Source organism: Protopterus annectens, chromosome 15.part0 (assembly GCF_019279795.1).
Source record: "Protopterus annectens isolate FY-2018-M chromosome 15.part0, PAN1.0, whole genome shotgun sequence".
Taxonomy (NCBI): Eukaryota; Metazoa; Chordata; order Ceratodontiformes; family Protopteridae; genus Protopterus; species Protopterus annectens.
This window is the reverse complement of record NC_056749.1, coordinates 377111060-377132742: the sequence shown is the minus strand read 5'-3', so window position 1 is coordinate 377132742 and position 21683 is coordinate 377111060. Positions and strand designations below refer to the sequence as shown.

Sequence of the window (21683 nt, the reverse complement as noted above, 5' to 3'; positions counted from 1 at the left end):
AGCATTGTATTTGTCTTAGGTGGCAGATTCCTTAATGCATGTTTTGAGGTGGGCATAGAAATTGTACACAAATATGGCAGCATACAAGATGGGGTCACTGAGGTGAGGAGGGCACATACATTTCATAAGGTCAACAGTTAGCCAGTTAGCTAGATTAAGTTTTGAGTTGTGTCCAAAGACTGAAAGGTTTAGTGGTAAGTCAGGTTTTACACTCCTGGTGAAGGTTACTGAATATGATCAGATTTGACAAGTGATAACTGCAGGTGTTAAGCATAGGATGGCAGTATTAAATCAAAAGCAGATCTAAGCTTTTTGAACCCCTAGTTGGGGACCCTTCAGTCTAGTGAGCTAGCATTAGTTAAGTACATGAATCCTTACTAGTATTTTTTGACATAGTATACATTTTCCACTACCTGTTCACTTCCTTGCCCTTTGATTTATGTATTGCACCCTACTTGATCACAAATGCATGGCTGCTGTAATAGCCTTTTACAGAATGAAGGGCATTCACATATACCCATATGTGGAAGACTGCCTTATCCATGTGAAAACAGTAGAAGATGTACAGAAGGCTCTACATTTTATCCTGAATTGTTTACAAATCCTGGGTCAAAATCTCATCTAATACACTCAAGACAGGTCCTATTGCTAGGGACACTGCTGGACTCAGAAGCCTTCCTCCCTTCAGATAAAGTTTTCTTTCTGGTAAACTACTTCAAATTAGTAGCTGTACGTGACGGGATTACTGCAAGGGAGTTTCTCAAAGTGATGGATTATATGACTTCTTCCATTTCTACCTGTAACAAGGTTGCAAATTATGAAATTGTGATGATGCCAGAAGAGTACATGTTGCCAGCATGCCCAGTCCCCAGAATGCATCTTCACCCTGCATCTGGAAAGATCATTTGTTATGGATCCAACAAGTACATCTCTACCTGGGGGTTGGCTTTCTAACTAGGCTTGGACCCAGCTGCTTATCACAGAATTTAGACACGCAGCATGGTGAAGCCCGCATGGGAGAGCTGAAGATCTTTGGGTCTGGGACAAAATCCAAAGGAGAAAACACATCAGCACATCAGAGATGGTGGCCATTGACCATAGGAGCTGGCATAAAAGGTGAGGATGACACTTGGGGCCATATGCATCCCATGACCAGAAAATTCTATGGCAGACCAGCTAAGCAGGACTGAGGTGGTCCCACATGGATAGATGGTGAAAGGGGCATAGTCCAGTAGTTAGCTCACAGGTGAGGTTTACCAGAAATTGACGACTTTTGCTTCTCTGGAATGCAGGCAGCTCAAGAAATTTTTCACCAGAACTGCAGCAGGAGCCTGGGTAATAGATGCCTTTCTCATTTACTAGACAGGTCTGCTTCTCTTTCATTTTCTCCTCTGCTTGGAATCCTCTACCCTGTCCCCTGTAAAATAGTTTCTGGAAGGAGTCCTCCTTAAGGGATAGAGATTACTACAATATGAGGCATTGGGTATATATAGAAAAGCATATCCTGTCCCATTGAACCAGATGCTTCCACATCTCTCAAATACCTTGTCTGGAAAACCACCCTTTTACTAGCTGTAACTTTGGCCAGAAGGATTTCAGAACTGTTTTCACACGGGACAGGCCTTTCTTAATCTTTGATACAAACAGGGCTGATTTTTATCAACGATTCTTATTTCTTGCCCAGTGGGGTATCAGAGGTATCCTTGAGTCAGACTGTCCATCATCTCTGTGCTTTTTTTCTACACCGAAGAAAAGAGGGGAAAAGGATAATATATTCCCCACATTTGTCTAAGTAACTGATGTTACATGGACAGAACAAAATAAATAAGAAAGATTGATCATCGCTTCATTTCTTTTGCTAAGGGTAAATGTGAGAAGCCTGCTACAAGTAGAATATTTCTAAATGAGTAGCCCATTGCATTTCTTTTTGTTACTCTTTCCATGGGAAAACTGTACCAGATCATATCAAGACACCCTCCATGAGAGCCACAATTGCCACAGCTGCATATGTTAAGAGGGGATAATACCCAGTCAGTTTTGGAAGCAGCTGATCTGGTCATCATTCCACATATTATCCAAACATTGCAATCTGGTTGTTGCTCCTGTTGTCAGGGCAGGATTTGCCAGTTTTGTTTTGCATGGATTTCCTGCAAACAGCACCTATTAAGGGCCAGCTACCTGCTGGTTCATAAGTAAGGTTAGTGCAGGTGTGTTGGAACTTAACATCATCGTAGATGTTCTAGTTTAGTTGGTGTTTTGTAGTACAGATTACCACCCTTCTCCTCTCTATCTCTTTTCCTGTGGGCATCTTAGAGTTGGAGTGGGTACCTAGACTACCTTTTCTTATCAAGTATTCTGTCCAGGTGGAGTTCTATCTTAGTTTGATATAGAACCTTAAAAGTAAGCTGAACTGACTTCTTGGAGTCCTCTCTCCACCTGGGCAGAGAATACTTTTGTTTCAGATAGAAATGGATACCTTGTACAAAGACAAGAAGGAATAAAAGATGATATGGAAGGGCATCTCTCATATACCATTGATATAATGATGTCCGGGTAGGATGGCATCTGCGTGGCCTTGCTGGATGCTGCAAAACTGTGGTAGTCATGATAGATGCTGTCTTCATTAGATGTTTCAAAAGTTATTGCAGCAGTGAACATACTTGGACATCTACAATTGTGGTAAATCCTGCACAACTATAGTCTACCGTAGTAGTAGATCTTCAAAAAAGGTCTTTGTAAAGGTGAAGCTTCCCACCCTCTATCCTTTGATATTGATGTTCATTTGTTGTCTGTTGTTCTGCATATCACAAATCCATATAATGCCATATTGCCCAGCAAGGAAAAGTCTTATGTCACAAACATCCGCACCTTCACAAGCACAATACCTACATTGGTCATCACAGGGAAAAAAACATTTTATTAGACATGTGGCTGGATCACAGAAGAGCAGAACGTGAGTAAAGTCCAATGTTATGATTTACTGTTACAGTAACCCCACTCCATAAAGATCTGCTGTTTTGAAAAGTACCTTGTGCAGCTGTATTCTTTCTTAGCCTGTAGTTGCATCTGAAAAAAACACTAGGACCATTGTGAAATGTTGCTCTGTTTTACAAGGAAAATATTGGAATTTAGAAGTGCAATTATAATTTGTCAATGAGATCTTTTTATAAACTGTTTTGTCCTGTGGTTCTTTTGCCAGGAGTATGCTTCAACTGTACAGCGGGCTGTACAGTCTGGGAATGTTAACCTCAAAGACAGATTGACCATTGAGTTGCATGGTGAGTAAATCAGAACATTTTACCTTATTGTTGTACATGGGCATTAAGACTACTTAGTTAGAAAAGCAGTAGAAGATATAACATTGCCTTGTCTTTTGGTAACAAATCATTCCTATGTACTGGTAGTCAAATTCAGAATTGAATGAAAAACTTTGCAGTAGATGACTGCTCTTTCACATCTACATCTCATATGTAGAAAACTGACTGCAACGTTTCATTATGCAGTTACATCTGCTTCCATTTGAGAGAACCTGCACTAGTGAGCAGACAACTGTTTCATGTTTTTCATATTCGCATTGCAGTTATCTTGCCAACGTTATCCTCTCTTCATATGTATGCTTACACTAAATACAGCACTTCTTTATGTTACTGGTCTTCCTCAGAAGAAACTTTTACCTACCGAAGATAAATTCATAGTTAGGGTGTTACAATTACATAAGTCTGAGATCATAAAACTTTTTCTCGACTATGCAAGTATATAAATTCAGTGTTACTAATATACAGACCTTATGTGCAACTACCACATTTGTATGTACCATTTTTTCTATTAGTGTTATTTTTACACTGCACATTGTTATACTTGCACATTTTTTTAAAATATACACCCTTCCTATATGTAAACGTAAGAGTGTTTTTAAAAACATCAAGTGTAACTGGTAATTGACTAAAAAGTTTCTAATATTTTGAAATGATTTCTTTAATATAATAGTATTCCAGGTTATATTTTAAACAAATTGCATCACAGTAGGTTTCATCATTAGGTTGTCTCAAGTTGTTAAGTCATTTAAACTAAAATCAACCTTAGTCCCTAAAATAGGGAAAACACCTTTTACCCCCAACCAGCAGAAACTTCTGAAATAATCTTAGAAAGAAACTGGTCTGGGAACCCTCTTTGCAGGAACATGTTCCTCAAGTTTTCACATTCATCCAAAAAAATCATTCAACAAAGAGGTAATCTGGGCTGCACGTACAACATGGCTTTTGATAATACTTCTTTTTTGGAACAGAGGGTTCTCATTACTAAAATGGAAAAATTAATTACAGTAAGTGGGTTTATGATAGAATTTGGAGTGAAGCTAAGCTCTGTGTTCAACGAGCTTTGTAAGTCACCCATAAATATGAAAGCGTAACTAGGAAGGTCTGTCGTTTCCTTCTGTCCATATAGCAAATTCCACAAATTACCACTCCTGGGAACATCACCACCTTTAGCTGAGGAATTGGGAAAAACAAACAACCTTTCCAAGTCCGAACATATAGCCATCACCTCCAAGAAAGCTTCCTGGTTGCTTGAAAGGGATAAAATCTTGCTGGGTCCCTGCAAACCAATAGGGATGGAAGACAGAAACTGGTTCAGTAATCTGACCAGTCACGTTAAATAACCAACTAGACTGCTGGGAATTGTAGTCAAACCAGAATTCCCTTCACTAGTGACAGTTGAAGCCGTAGCCGCAGAAAAAACTAAGAACCAAAAACATAAAAAAAGCGGTTGAAGGCAGAAACCAGCCAAATGTTTTGTCTCTACTCCCCAACTCTTCATTACTGGACTACTCTTATTGCCGTTTTGGAACTGCATCCTTATGGGAACATACTACCTGTATATCCATATACTGTTCCCTTTTATAATCTTGTTAATTCATTAATACTTGTATCTTTAAGCCATTATGATCCACGTGTCTCCTGTACATCTGTTTAACTAGTCTGTTTCATATACACTGATTGTATATGTTGTGCGTAATTAGCGTTGATAGCGTAATTACGTTGATAGCAATCTCTCCTTTGACAACCACATTGCCAAAGTGGTTAGAAAGACCTTCTACATAGCCCACCTCATCATGAAAGGATTCACATCTAGATCAAGAGAGGTAATCGTGCCCCTTTTCATCCCTCATCAGGCCCATCATAGAATACAATGCCCCCTTTGGGATGTACCTTACCCGACACCTGCAGCAATTAGAAAGACCCCAAAAGTACCTCACCAGGTGGATCAAGGGACTGAAACAGATGCCATATGCTGCTCGGTTAAAAAAACTCCAGCTCTACTCAGTTGCATACCGCCTACTTTGAGGCGATCTATGCCTGACATATAAAGCTATGTCCAACCCAGAATTAATGGACATGCTCCACCTCAGTAAATCTAAATCCCTTACAGCCACGTGCTCGAGGGGCTTGAACCTCAACACAGAAATAAATAGAACATGCTGGAGGGACAGATTCATAACCCAGAGGCTCCCTTCGCTGTGGAATAGAATTCCAATTCATGTTAGGCAGAGCACCTCACTGACTCTCTTCAAGAAGAATCTTGATGAGTGGATGGGGGATTGTAGGTTTGTCCCGGGGATTACTTCCGTGTCACTATTAGACAGAGGCACAGTAAACTAAACTTTAAAAAGGGCACAGTATACTCAAATCAAAGAGTGGCATAAGCCAAACACAATCGGGCTAGGCTTATAAATGCCCAAAGGGCAGATAGCCTAGTATGAACCTATGAACCTATTAATCACTCATATAGATATGCTGTGTGTAAACTTTTGAAGAATTGCTGTGCATTGAACTTGGGCCATTTCTAACTAGGATACATCATATAAAGTTTCATTACCTCAGTCATTAAACTTTAAGTAAATGTATTTGTACATACTGCATGTCTGTGTCTTTGACAGAACGAGGAAAGGGATTCTGTTCAAGAGTCTTTGTAGTGTCACAAACCTAAACAGTTTCATAAAAACATAAAAGGTTATGATGTCATTACAGTCATTTTCCTCATTTGATGTGGGAGGTATTTGCTTTTCATCAGATTTTTGTGATTGTGGTTGTGGTGTGGTTCCAATTACTAGTTCATCTTCTTACTAGTTGTCCTTTCTGCTGTACCTAGAATTTTCACAGATGTTTGGTTTCATTATTTGTTGGCCCCATGCTGTGATACTCTTCCATATATGAAAAGAAATGAACTGTCTGTCTTGGGCCATCTTTTTCATCAAACTAGAAGCCGAAAAAACAGTGAAAACTGTTTTATTGGAACACAGCAACAGAAACAAAAGGTTTAGCACTTTCATCCATCAGGGCATCATCAGAACAATGAACCCGCCCATTCAATCAGTATAAATCGTAATTAAAACCATCACATGACTCTAAGCTCATTAATTAAACAAATACTAATAAAAACTGTGAACAATCCATTCTAAGATGAAAACTAAATAAAAATACTAAAAGTTCAAGTACAATCACATTAACATTCTAAACTTTTTAGAAATAAAATAGATGAAATGGAGCAAGTGTCATTAAGACCTGGCTCCACTAGGGAATTTAGCTTGAGCTGCCATTTCAGTTCCCTCACAAGTAAATGTTCTTCCATAATTCTACCCCTATCATCCCTCTTAAGCTGTTCTATGACAAAATACCCAAATTTGTGTCCAGGGCTTTATTGGATATGTCTGAACAAAGAATTTGTGTCTTTTTTATTTTTAATATCTCTTTCATGTTCTTATATTCTTTCTCTCACCCGTCTAATAGTTTTGCCTATGTAATAGGCAGAACAATGCAAACAGCAGGCAGCATAAATAGCCCATTTGGTGTTACAATTATATTTCTCCTTAATGAGAACCTTAAACCCATTAAGAAAAAACTGACAGCCTACTAATATATGAGGACAAGTTCTACAACTTCCACACTTGGACATACCTTGGGTGCCAGATGAAATACAATCCCTACTATGCATTCTCTCCAATAACTGTTTGAAACAAACGTCCTTCCTATAAACCACAATTGGTTTATCACCTAACAAGCTACACAGTTGGGGGTTTGCAGATATCAGTAGCCAAATATTTCTCACTGTTTGTACAAGTTCATGAGTATCCAAAGAATAGGTACAAGTAAAGGACCTATTGTACTTATTTCCATCACACACCTGAATTTCACTTGTGGCAGCATCAGAGCCTACACATAAGTTCCCAGTGACACTATCTTGAACTCCCCTAATATGATATAACAAAGGGAGGTAAAATCCACTTTTCCTCTTACTTGCCACTTCATCAAATGTAGGTTTTAAAAATTCCATGGGATACCCCCAATTAGTAAACATTTTCAAATGAATCCGACATTCATCCTCAAAAACCTCATCCTCAGAAATCATTCTGGCAAGCCTAACCAGTTAGCCTTTTACCACTGATTTCTTCTTGCAATGAGGATGGTGGCTTTCAAAATGTAAATGGCTATTAGAAAAGGTGCTTTTACGAAAAATATTAGATACTAGACACTTCTTTCTCAAATCCTTAGTAATAGTCACGTCCAAATAAGAAATAGTTGAATCACTATACCCATGAACAAATCTTAAAAATGATGTTGTGGAATTAATGTATTGGAAAAAGCTAAGTCTTTCTTCACTATCTTTCCAGGCAATAAAAATATTGTCCAGAAAGCAGGTGTAAAAGGCAAACCCAGAACAAAAAGGGGAATTAAACACAAAATGTTTTTCCCAAAAGCTCAAAACTAGATTTGCAAAACTGGGGGCACATGCTGCTCCCATTGCTACACCCTTGACTTGTCTAAACAGTTGTCCCTCAAAGAACAAAAAATTGTTTAACAAGATCAATTCCATGAGGGCACTGATAGGCATTTTGTCCCAAAATCGTATTAACACTGTCTGTGCCAAAATATCCTCGAACCATCTAAGCCCAGTGTCATGTGGGATGATGGAGTATAGGTCACAAACGTCAATAGTAACCAAAATATAATCAGCCTGAAAAGGTACATTCCCTATTTTCTTTAAAAAAATCTCAGGAGTCTTTGCAAATCTGGGAAATAGGCCCCACAGATTCTTTTAACCCATGGTCTATAACCTTGGAAAAGTAGTATGTCTTACACCTATTACCATCCACAATAGGTCTGGGGGGGGTTGTATATCCTTATGGATTTTAGGAATCCTGAATATACCTGCTATCATGGGCCATTTGTTATGCAAAAAATCATACTCATCTAAATCAATCTGCCCTTGAAACAACATGTCTAATAGCTGAACATCAATTGTAGCATAGGCCTTAAGTTCATTTCTAGAGATTTCTTGATAAGTATCAGTTCACAATAATGCATTTATCCTAGTGTTATAATCAGTTGGGTCCATGATAACCACTCCTTCCCCCTTGTCAGGTTTCATGATATGCAAAGATTTGTCATGCATAAATTCAGACAACTGTTTTTCAGTTTCACTCAAGTGGACATAATTCTTCCCTGGTTTTTGGATAACGTTCCTAAATTCATTATGACATACTTGTTCATATGTCAACGGAACCCCATGTAGTGGGGGATTGAATTTGCTAGATCTTTTTAAAACATTACTTGAACAAACATTATTCACATTAGTACCATTTGCATTAAAAAAGCACTGCCATGTTAAGCTTGCAAACAGAGTTTCAATTCAATTAAAGTCTGATCAGTTTTAGCTCTGCTGGCAGGAATAAATCCAAACCCCTTTGCCAGTAAATCGGCATGCTCAACAGTAAAATCTTTACCAGAAAAGTACCTGTTTTGTGATGTTAATGCCATCTGTAACGGCTAAGCTGCCCTCAGTCAGCTCTACCTTTTCCATCTCGAGCCATTCCTCTTGAACCTGCATTGGGGTTCGCCCCTTGTTGCTGGTAAAAATCCTCAGAGTACCCAGCATTGTTTGAAGTGGAAAAATTTGCCCTTTGAGCCTGAATGCATACAGACTGCCTCAGTTCAACAGTTCCTCTTTCCCCTTGCACTTCTCTAGAGGCATGGTTTTCATTAGGGAAACCTCCTGGGTCACCATAGGTTGAGGGAAAGGCTCGTCAGTGGGTTTGTCTCTAGGTCCAATAGGATCGAGGTAGACCCACCCACTGGCATATGCTTCGGTGTCCAGTTGAAGTTTTTACTTTTTACTTTGAATATTTTTACTGTATTCAGTGTCAGTTTTGTTAAATATCTCATTATAGTTATGTTAATACTAGAAAAATAGGTCAGAAGTGATACTGGCATAAGGATTGTCCAACTCATTGGGCAAAATCTCGATCCGCTGATCATTATAATTAACTGCTCTATCAGTTCACATCCGGCTCTGTCAAAGATCCCAGTAAGTACTTTATGAAAATCCAGAGCCTTTAGTTCCACCATTAGGGAATCTCCAGAATCGTAGGCCCTTTGGGACCCACCTGTTTCCCAAGCACTTGCGTAGATACACATTGTCTAATTGCAGTCTCTTAAATTGGCTCATTTTATTTTCAAAGACATGCAGTTGTTGCAGAGCCCAAACCATTAACTGTATCAACGTTATGTGGAGAAGCCCCACTTTTAATGTCAAATTTATCAGCCTTCTAAGCTTGCAAGCTAAATTCAGTATTGCCATTAAATGGAACAGTCAAAACATTACCATTCGTAGCATTTAGTGTTGCTTGAGTAAGTGGAAGCCCCAAACTGTCAGCATTCTCTTCAGAACTGCTGGAACTCGCCGTAGGCTGAAGATTAGAACTTGTGCTCCCTATATTACCATTCAGTACATTGAGTTGTTGATTGAGCTGGATAAGTAAGTTCATAAGATTTCCAATGGAGGCATTACATCTTCCAATTAAACCAGCCAATTCACCAATATTTCTGACTCCTAAAGCCATAACACAGTACTTCTCACCTCACAGACTAGTAACCAAGCTAGAAGCCGAAAAAACAGTGAAAACTGTTTATTGGAACACAGCAACAGAAACAAAAGGATTAGCGCTTTCATGCGTCAGGACATCATCATCAGAACAATGAACCAGCCCATTCAATCAGTATAAATAGTAATTAAAACCATCACATGACTCTAAGCTCATTAATTAAACAAAATACTAATAAAAACTGTGAACAATCCATTCTAAGATTAAAAACTATTTAAATAAAAATACTGAAAGTTCAAGTACAATCCCATTAACATTCTAAACATCTTTTTTCATAGCTTACTCCTCCTAGTTCATTAAAGTTTGTAAAGATTACTGAATGTGGGCATCTCTCCCATGCTTCAGATATCCAATCTCTTCATCTTCCAGTCCAGAAAGTATCTAGGGCCATGCTTAATACCACATCTTCTTGGTTACCTTACTTCAGAACAGAATACTTTTTTCTTTCATGTCTCAGAACACAAATCATCGGATGAAGTAGCACTTCTCGAGGCTTTGGACTACATGATCTGTGCATATCTTGTGGTCTCCAATACCAAAGCCACATAAGAAAGATAACAGCTGTTCCTCCACAATCTTTTAAATTAGATTTCACAATCTCTAGAACCAGTCCTTCCTTTAATACCTACTTCTGTAAAATAATTTTTGTGGTGATAGAGCCATGTTACCATCCACCTAAGTTTAAACCTTATTTCCTCAGTTTGTGACCAGAATTCATTACAGACTGTGCTGATTATGCCTAGGGGCATCTCCAAAACCTGAAAAATGGAAGTGTTGTGATCTCCACCGCAAAAGGTACAGTAAATCCGCCCAAAGAGATGTTGCCTATTCTTCTAGCAGTGACAATGTTCTAAACCCCAAGAACTGGAGTTTAGCAGAGTACCATAGACAGCACAACAGCAGTCTGATATACCAGCAAACAGGGAAATGCTCATTCTTATCTCATTGACCAACTAACCATGGAAGTCTAGGGGCAGATGTTTCAGATGAGCTTGTCATTTCAAACTGTTTACATTCTGAGACCAGTTTCCAAGGAGACTGGGACTAGAGCATTGGCAAATGAAGAGACTGGAAAGATACTTAATTGTATATTTGCTAACAGACAGATAAGGGAGACATGGGTATGTTTTCAACACAGTTGAAATTATCAAAAAGATAGCTGAACTGAGAGAGAGAGAGAGATAAAGGTGATCAGACTAAAAGGTAGTAACTAGTAGGATAGCAGTGTGAGAGGAAAGGACATACAATGGTGTTGTATTATTACTAAGTAAACCGTGAACTGAAGAGCTGTTTTTCATCTCTAGAAGGGTAGGGTATATTATAAAAAGTAGCTGGCTGTCTCTTGATAGAGTGAAGAACTGTGAAGCTGTTGAAGAGAAGGTCATTTGAGGCCTGGGATCCCAGCAGCTGCTATGGGTTGTCTTAAATGACTACAGTACAGGCAACGGCTCTTTGTTCTACCAATATCCAAAAAATCAAGAGTAGTTTAAGGCCCACCAGTGCCAATGTTTGAGCTGGGTAGGTAGAAAGAAAAATAAGTTCTTAAAACTGTTAACATTTTCCATTGTTTGCCATCCCAAGATATTGGTCTGTGTGCTTGACTAGTTTCCCCAATGACATCATTGTTGCAGTAATAGAGTCAGCAGCAGAACAGACCCTGAACACACAGTAAATCTTATTTTAAAGATATTTAAGCTTTGGGTGCTTTAACACAAATAATAAATCTGGAAATTGCTTGATACCCCAAAAGACTTTCAAAAAGCAGTTGCTGTTTACTGAAGGCCATCAAGAATTTTAGAAACTGTTCAGAAACAACAAAATAGTTTTAATATGACAATGTGTGACTTTATTGTGGCAAGATGATAGAGGGGTTTGTGCAAGTGAAAATAGGTTTTGTACATTTCCTACCACCAAGGGAAAGTAAGTGGATAAGACTGTGTCTGTAGCATTTGTTTTTGAAAAAGAAGACCCCGGAAAATGGTCTTTGATAAACACAATTGTATTAAGATGTCTAAAGCAGTGAAGATGGATTCTCATTTTTAAAACTACAAACCTGACAGTATGATTGAGTATGTGTGGTACTTTCTGATGTATGAAGCTTTGAGTTTTGAACCACCTGTTATCGATATCTGTGAGCAATCAGTGGTGGACTGAAGCTCAAAAGCATGACTGTTGTTACTGTGCAGAATACAAGATGTGACATAGCAGTAGCTAGCTTTGTAGACCAGTCTGTAAGTTATGTGCCTCTTTTAATGTGAAGCATATGCCTGGATATTTATTTGGTGTACAACAGAAAAACACTTCTTCAGCATGGTTTAAAGGATTGCCTCAATAAAATTTTCAACAAACTACTAAAACAGAGAGAGAGAATTGCTTCAAGTTCAGAACAGTGATTGAATGAAAAGGCTTTTAGTGGCAGTTTCATGAGGAAAATTAAATATAGAACAATTTCATACCTGAAATTGGAGAGATAATTATCTTTAAAACATGGCTTCAAAGACTGTAAACCCAAGTTCTGGTTTCCATTGTGTAGTGGAAAGTAATCAGAAATGCTTACAGTTTTTTTTTTCTTCAAATTGTAATGTGAAACAAAGTTTCATTTCAGTATGAAACATTCCATTTAGTATCAATATTTCATTTTCACAGTTTTAGCTCAAGCATGTAATCACATACCGTGTCAAAATACAGAGACAAAGCACTTAATGATGCATGCCTGTTTAAGATACCTGACCATGTTCTGGATGAGACACTGAAAACATTGCCTAAAAGTAAAACTGCTCCCATGACGACATAATGCTACTAAAGAAATTGTGAAAAAACAGTTTTGGCTGCTCAGAACATTAAGGGACTTTTCAGTCTCCAACTTCCATTGTGGTTTAGTTAAAGCAAAGAGTAATTGTGCTAAAGTGATGGCAGTCACAGAATCTTCAACTTTTCACACACACAACCCATTTAAGGTGTCCAAAATTTGAAGTGTAACTACTGTATCTTGCTGTACTGAGGGCAGTGTCTCATGAAAAGCTGAAGACAGACATTTGACTACAGATAACTCCAAGCAAAAACTAAAACAGCTACAAAAGCGGAAAGGATTCAGAACAGATAAAAACTGACAGTAAACTGTCTTTAAAGACTAAGTGCAACTTTTTTTTACCATTTCTTTTTATTAAAATTATGCTCTTATCTTGTTAAGTGGGCTTTGTTATTCTAATGTGTGTTTTTAGTTCAGTGGACCTATATTAAGTATAATAAAACTGGTTTTCTGTTCACTGTTTACTGAGTTCATGTCCAGTTATTTCTTGATTCCATGTTATCCAGCCCTGCCTTCTGATAATATATTAGAGGGAGAGAAAGAGTTTTGTAGTGAGTTAGAATGTTTCCATTAGTCTGCCACAGATTTTATTACGGAGTAATGAGAATGCAGCACAGTATCACTCAGTCAGACAATAAATAAACAAATAAATAAATGCAGCTATATTCAAGTGAAAGGTTACAAAAGTAAGATGGAACAGGATAAGATTATTAGTAAGGTATATAGTGCTTAGCATACACTGTAATAAAACAGATGTAAAGCTAGTAAATTGCTGTCTAAGAATAGATTTTAGGGAGAAAACTACTGAAGTATGAATCACCTCATTGGCAGACCTACTGTACAGTATACCACCAGGATCTTCTTCTTCTTCTTCGGTTTTCGGTCAGGGTCGTGCAGCGAGATCACCTTGTCCGCACATTGAATGGCAGTGGAGTTTTACGGGTGTCGAGTTGTTGCCCGGCCAACCTTCCACAGAAGGCACACCTATGGCCAATTTAGAGTGTCCAATCCACCTGCAGCATGTCTTTGGGATGGGAGGAAACCTGTGACCACAGGAGGACATGCAGACCGGAGAACCTCTTGCTGTGAGGCGGCAATGCTAACCACTGCACCACCGTGGCCGCCCATACAGTATACCACCAGGATGTAGTGCTGAAAAGAAAACATTTGGAATAATTTGCACATCTGGGAAAATTGAAGATGCAGTACATTGATCATTCCATAGTAGACAATGTTTACTACAGTTTGATAAAAGTGTGTGTTAAACTGAAGTGCTTAACAGCTTTTATATTTGATAATTCACAGAGGAGCACTTCATTTTACTTTCTGTTCAGACCTGTCAGCTGTCCTTGATATTGCTTCATAGGTTTGTCCTGTCACTCTTAAAAGTTTGGAATTTTTTGTAAATCACCGAGACTTGCAGTCAGTTATGCCAGATGGTGTTTCATGCATCCTATTTTTCAGAAACTGCATGTTGATGCAAAACTGGTTGTTCTGTTAACTATCAAAGTGATTTAGTGGCGTATCTAAAAACTGTCCCCGATTTGCTCATTTGTCCTCCCGTTATGTTTTGGATTTGTACAGAACTCTTGAAATGTATGGTGCTGTTTGTCCAACAGTGCTAAGTATTTTTACCAAATTTCAAAGCTGGCAAAACATTCCCCTATGGTTTCTCTTTTTTTTTTTTCTGTAGCTGACATTCTGGACAAATCCAGAATTTATGCGATTCACATCAGTAGTTTTCTCTCTAAAAGTAATCCATCAGTTCTGTGAAGGCATCTCTTTACCTTGGTCCAGTAATCAAGAAGCTTCAATCCTCACCACTGACACTGGTGAGAGACGTTGACTAAGAACAGGAATGAACTTGCACAGTATTTTCAGATGCAGCTCTCTGCATCAAGCACAGTTTCCCACAAGAGCACCCAGGAACTCACTCCAGACCTAGGACTGGACTCTGTCTCTCCAGATCCCAAACAAGACTCACTTTGGAGCACTGTGTCCCAGTTCCAAGTAGCTGACAGACCCACACCTGGGTATTTGATTTTCAGACACACACACACACACACACACACACACACACACACACACACACACACACACACACACACACACACACTGTCTCACTCACTCACGCCTGGGAAAATCTGACACAGATTTACTAACTCTGCTCGGAGTATAAGGTAATCACACTGCCCCCAGTAAACTGCTTTAAGGTGCTTTACAAGGGTATCCAATTGTCCTGAGGAAAATAAATTCTAATATAAATAGTAGAGTATAACCAAAGCAGGAAGGTGGCCACGGTGTCACTAAAATAAGCACAAGTACTCTCAAGAAGTTAAAAGTATTCTCTCTCAAAAAACCAGCCACAGTAAAAGGTATAAAATATTTAATAATAAATAATCAAAAAAGAAAACATGACAACACTAAATATCTAAGTACAATAAACACCAGAGTTTCAATAGCAGGAGAAGTAAAAATAACACAGTTGGACAGATTCAAATGGATGCAGAAAAATAATACTCAACTAATCTCACTATTTCCTGACTGCCTAAAGAATAACTGTACCCTTTCTAATTTAATACAGCAAGTCAAGATTAGATGCTGAGATGCTTACCTCCAGAAGGCAAGGTGATGAGCTTCAAACAGACTGAACTGAAAAACAAACTGTGATAACTGACCTAGATCTTTTATATTGGGTTCCAAATAAAACAAAACAAGCTGCTGTGCGAGTTCCATTCTCTCATTGCTGGTTATAGAATGACATCACATTTGATCACCTGACTCCGGAACAGTACACACTGAGCTTTGCTAAGAACTGTTGCAGTATTTGAAAGCTATAGAACAATTTCAAAAATTCTACTCTTCCCTTCCAAAATTCTTTGTTTAAACATAAACAATCAGTTATAGTACCACTTTGATACACTTAACACAAGCCTCTGTACAAGACAGTGTGATAGTCAAATGACAACATTTTTACAAATTTCCAGCTAACTGTGCTGGCATATGTTACACATGCTCTGCTCTATTTTCCTGGCACAGATGGCAATAACTCACATTGTCATAAATTCATTGGTAGACAATGGTTTATTAGTTTTACATCTGATCTGATGATGTTTTCATTTGTTCCTCATTTGCCGTGCTTCTAGCAAGCTGGGATTTTTCTCTCGTAACTCCTTCTGGGTCGTGAGTGATTTTAATTAAACTTTGTTAATTTCCAGCTCTTATTTGTAGCCTACCACCCTTACTTACTCTTCTACAAGCTTTTTATTATTTTTTTTTTTTGGGGGGGGGGGGTTCTCCGTTTGTTTTTAGATACTTTTGTACCTTTGGGTACTTCTCCCCCTACCATTGTTGGTAGTTTTTTTTTCCTGGTTCCTTTCTGTACTTTAAATAAATAAATATAAATAAATGTATATATAAAAAACTATCTCTCTTTAGAATTTTGTTTTTGTTGTGATTGTTAAACCGGATTATGGCTGATAAACCTAACAAGCCTGTTGGGTTAAAAAAATGCACTTCCTCTGCGTACAAAATTCCTTGGTCTGATACCCACAGGGAGTGCATTTACTGTCTAGTGCCCAGTCATTTAAATATCTCTTGTGTGATTTGTTCAGGTTTCAATGCTCTTGATCTTGTTGAATGTTGAAACAAATTGATTCTTAAGGGTCTTCTTCCTCAGCCTGCTTCTGTTGCTGGTCCATCTTGAGAATCAGGGGCTCAGACACCTACAAGTAAACATAAGGAGCCCAGGGAGCACAGAAAACACTGCCCTGCCCAGTCTCTACAAGGAAAGGGCGACTTCTGAGCCCAAGCAGAGGGAGGGAGGGAGCAGTGTTACAAACTGCAAAGCTGCTAAAAAAAAAACTGTCATCCAGGAGGTCCCACCAGACCAAATCAGATCTGGACTTTACCCAGGATTCTTTTTAGTGCCAAAGAAGACCAGGGATGTAAGGCCAATCATGGACCTAACATTACTAAACAAATCAGTAGACTGTGAAGTTTGGATGGTGACGGTTCAGATCTGGACTTTACCCAGGATTCTTTTTAGTGCCAAAGAAGACAGGGGACGTAAGGCCAATCATGGACCTAACATTACTTAACAAATCAGTAGACTGTGAAGTTTGGATGGTGACAGTTCAGTCCATCCTACCTCTTATAGTAAAGGACGACTGGGTGTGCTAGGCATACGTCTATAAATCTATCAACTGTACAGGTTGTAGCTCAGATTTATGCATGTTGATCATGATGCCAAAGGTAAAGGCTAGATGTAGTAGATGGTCCCTGGCTTGTAATAGTAGATGCCTGGCTGGTGCAGTCAGAAGCCAGTCCTCAAGATAAGGAAACATGTCGAGTCTGTGTAGTCTCAAGTGAGCTGCCACTACTACCACCCTGCACTTGGTAAACACATTAGGGACTGTTGAGGCCAAAGGGCAGTACTCTGAACTGATAATGACTGGTCCCCAGCCAGAAGTGGAGAAACTTTCTGGAGTGCTTGTTCATTTTGATGTGATAGCACGTGTCCTGAACATTGATGAAGCACATCCACAGCTGCAAACCCTAAACCTTGCAGCCTGGCTTATTCCCTAAATGCACCACCAGAAGCCCTCAGCAAACAGGTGCTGGACGTCATCCTTGAGGCCAGAAGGCCTAGTACTAGGAAATCCTATGCTGAAAAGTGGTAAAGATATTGTTCTTGTTGTCGGTCTCAAGGAAGGAACACAGCTGTACCCAACTTACCTCAAATCCTTGATTCCCTAGCGGAGCTGCTCCACAGAGGCCTACACTTCTCATCCATTAAGATTCATGCCTCTGCCATCTCAGCTCATTTATAATACTGAGCTTTCTCTCTTTTCTCACCCTCTGACCAAGCAGTTCCTGAGAGGAGCTAACAATTTAAGACCCCCTAGGAGAGCTCCCCCCCCCGACCTGGGACCTGAACTTTGTACTGGAGAAGCTCACCCCCCCCCCCCTTGAACCTGCTGCTTCAGCAGAGTTTAAATTCCTCTCTTGGAAAACAGCCTTACTTCTAGCTATTACTTCAGCAAGAAGAGTGTCTGAGTTACAGGCACTAATGGTGATGGAGCCCTTCATTATTTTCCATGCTGACAGGGTTTCCCTTAGGACTAACCCTTCCTTTATGCACAAGGGATGTATCCAGTGTGGCTCTAAACCAGTCCATCCATTTGCCAACCTTTTTCCCTAATCCTCAGAGTAAAGGGGACATGCACATACAGCTCAGGTTCTGCCTTGACAGGACTAAGCCTTTCAGAAAATCTGACCAGCTGCTAGTCATCTTTGCTACAGGGGCAGAGGGCAAGGCCATTTCAAAGCAAAATATTTCTAGATGGATAGCACACTGCATCCATTTCTGCTACAAGCACCATGGAAAACCTACCCCTCAGGGGATCAGAACTCATTCCACTAGAGCTACTTCAACCTCTGCAGCATTTCTCAGGGGAGTCCATCCCTGGGACATCCTGGAAGCTGCAACCTGGAGCCCTGTACACATCTTCACCAAGCATTGCCACTTACCTATTTTTTCTAAATCCAGAGCTGGATTTGCTACAACAATCTTACAAGGCCTGCTAGCCAGCTCTAACACCTCTTGATTGCCTCCACCCTTCCTCAGCTTTAGAAATCACCCCAAGTGTGATGACTGCAACAGTGAAACACGAAGAACATAGTATAGCTGTGTACACTTACCATAAATGTAGATGTTCGAGTGTATTCACTGTTGCAGTCCTGGTTTCCCTCCCTCCATCCCCCTGGTTTTCTGTATCCTTTCTACCTATCCTCTTTATGACCATCTTTTATGGCAGGGGTATTTACTTTTTACTGGAGGTGTTCCACACCAAGCAATAGCTTCCTATTTTGGGGGCTCCTGACATCTAGGGCAAGAAAAACTGATGTAATGGCGTTGGCTGCATTTTTTTATACCCGGCCGTAATGACCTGATGTCATGGAAGAGGTGACAGCAACCGACACAGAAATCCCAAGACTCTGGTATTCGGGCTGACTGAGGGCTACCTGCAGGCAGATAACCCAAGTGTGATGACGGCAACAGTGAAATCACTTGAACATCTACATTTATGGTAAGTGTACACAACTGTACTATCTGTGTTGTCCATTTTCACTCTTCCTCAACCTTCTCCCCCCTCCTCCTTCTGGAAAGATTTGCGGAGGTGTTCTAGGAACTGCTGTTCCTTTTGAGCACCTGGTTCTATCTGCGCTCTATCTTCTGATAGTTTTCTAATGAATTCTTTATGTAACTGCTTATATAGCTGCAGCAAACTCAATCTGAAGTAAATTGGAGGACGGGCATTATGGGTAAGGGTAAGCTCAAGAAAATAGGCAACCCAGATGTAACGTTAAGTACATAACTTCTTTTTTTATTGCACTGTTTGCCATCATTATACACCTTACGATAAATCTTATCCTGTTCCATCTTTCTTTTGTTACTTTCCACGTGAATATAACTGCATTTGTTGATTTTATTGTCAGACTGAGCAACTGATAGTGCTGTATTCTGGTTACTTTGTAACAAAATCTGCATCAGACTACAGAGAACATGCCAACCCACTACAGGACTCCCAGTACATAATCATGAGGTGAGGCTGGATGATATGCATTCAGGAAGTAACTGGACAGTTGTTCAGCATTCAGTGAACAGAAACACCAGTTTATTAAACTTAATAAATATTAAGTTCACTGAAGTAAGTATCTAAAGTAAAAAAAAACAAAAACTACACATTTTAGAAAAAAAGGCTACTTTACAAGTTGAGGGCTTAATTATAACAAAAAGGAATAACAACAAACCCTTTGCACTTAATCTTTATGCAGACAGCATGAGGGATGATTCCAGAGCTTGAAAGGGCTTGAAAGTATAGCAAAGGGCTGAAAGTATAGCAAAGTATCAAATACCCACCAAAATGTAAACTTCTGGTATGACAGGAAATTAGACCTGACTTGAAAGATCAGGTATGTAGTGCCACTAGTGAAAGAACAAGTCCAGATACTATCCTTTGTTCCTACATGATCTGTACTTGTGACTTTTTCCAGTATAGTAAATTTACACATCTATCCAGTAAACATTTCAGACAGATTAATCCCAGAGGTCATGGAATGGTACAATAGGCTGACAAGGAGTCCATGTGCCCATTGGCTGATGCAGAGTCCTTAACTGAGTGCAGAACTGTTGGACTCACACGACCACTGCATTTTCTGCTACTGCAAACCAGGGAGTAAACTGATAAAAAATAAAACAGTATCATGGTTACTACATAACATTAAACAACCTGCCAATGACAGAATCAAAACTGTTAAAAAAATAAAAATAAAAAACTTACTAAGAGGAAAAATATTAGATCCAGAAATGCCCAGATATTCAAGATGGTGAAGTCTGCAGCAGTCATCAAAGTTGCATTATTGCAAATAGATCTACAGAAGTGTGTGCTTTTTTGACAGCTCGTCCCTACTTGCAGTGATCAGCCTGTGAGATCCAGTAGTAAGGGTCAATACTTTTTTGCGATAATTAGTAAATTCAGTTGTTTCCAAAGGCAAGCACATTTTCTCAGGTATGAACTGAAAAGACCTTAGATGATGAATACTGGTAGAATCTAATGTGAAGCTCAGCAAATTCACATACCTAGCCAGGTATCTAAGCAAGTTAATAAAGTAGATGATGAATAGGGTATTTCCATTCAGATGCTATAAAAAAGCCAAGTGGCATCTTACAGTTATCTGTTGTTTGGCAAGACACTTTTCAAATGCAGGTCTTGGAGTATTCATTTACTAGTCTTTCACTTTGTTTAATTTCTCCAGGTTGTTTAAGGTTTTTAATACCTTGACAGAAAAGAATCTCATTGCAAAGTCAGGACATAGTTAAAGTTCATGAAATCAGTTTTGTTGTAATGTCTTCTCAGCCTTTACATTGTACTTAGAATTGCCTCTTCTGTTGCTGATATGGGGTTACATGTATTTGGTATTGTATTTAAATACACTTAGGCCAGTTGACTCCTGCTATCACTGAAACTGTCTTGGTGTTATTCCTCCACATTTCTTCAGTTTCTGCTTGAATGTCTTGATATTTTATAAGGCACCATATTTGCTGAATGTAACAGTTTTAGTAGTAATTGTTGCTTTTGTCCACTTATGTTTAACTACATTATCTGGTTTTCTTGTTTCATTTAACTGTTGGTGTTGGATAGTCACATATAGTCATTACTTCCTCGATTTCAGTAATGTGTTGCAGTTCTCGTTTTTGGTCTGTCCACTACCTGTGTATTGTAAAGTTTGCACGGTCTCCAGCATAACAACCTTGCTACAGTGTTTTGTCTTTTAGTATATGAACCTTCACCCATAAGTGTATCACAGCCAACAAGATGTGCAAAAGTTTCTAGTTCTGTACAGCAGAACCTGTATTTGTTTGTATTTCCTTCCTTTTCTGTAGATATACCATTGAGTACTTAGTCCAGTATCTTGAGCTACGATTATTATTTCATCTTTTGGATTAAAGTCATCTCACTTAAGCTTGCATTTAACCAACTCTTTAGCAACATGTGGTTGCTCCATAAGTTAGCTATGCTTTTTACGGTAGTTGTGGGCTTTCCAGTTTTCCTTTTTTTGTACTTTTAGTTGCAGTCTGCTTTTTGTCCACCTATGGTGTGATTTACAAACCTGTTCCCTTCCTAAATGCATCTACTAACTTGAGCAATGATGTCATCTTAGATTTGTTTTATTCATTGTTTGGACTCAGTGTGGTTGGATCTGATGATGTCAGTAAATATGTATGTAGTCCCACAATCACCAACCTGAACACATGGCTTGTGCTAATGATAGTCTGTCCACTGAGAGCTAGTAACCTCCAGAGAGGATGTACGAAGTTACAGTCCCAATGTTTTTGATGGATCCCAGTCCCCCTTTGCCCATACCCGCCTT

General features: G+C 39.1%; 1 protein-coding gene across 1 annotated transcript in view; it reads left to right on the top strand.

The window, feature by feature from the left end:
• The first annotated feature begins 2604 nt into the window (after window positions 1–2604).
• The window catches only part of TAF7L (TATA-box binding protein associated factor 7 like), a 594912-nt gene continuing 575833 nt past the window's right edge, over window positions 2605–21683 (top strand). Inside the window, exons 1-2 of the mRNA XM_044057271.1 lie at window positions 2605–2679; window positions 3200–3278. Coding sequence (XP_043913206.1) covers window positions 2605–2679; window positions 3200–3278 — 154 coding nt within the window. The remainder of the gene's footprint in view (window positions 2680–3199; window positions 3279–21683) is intronic.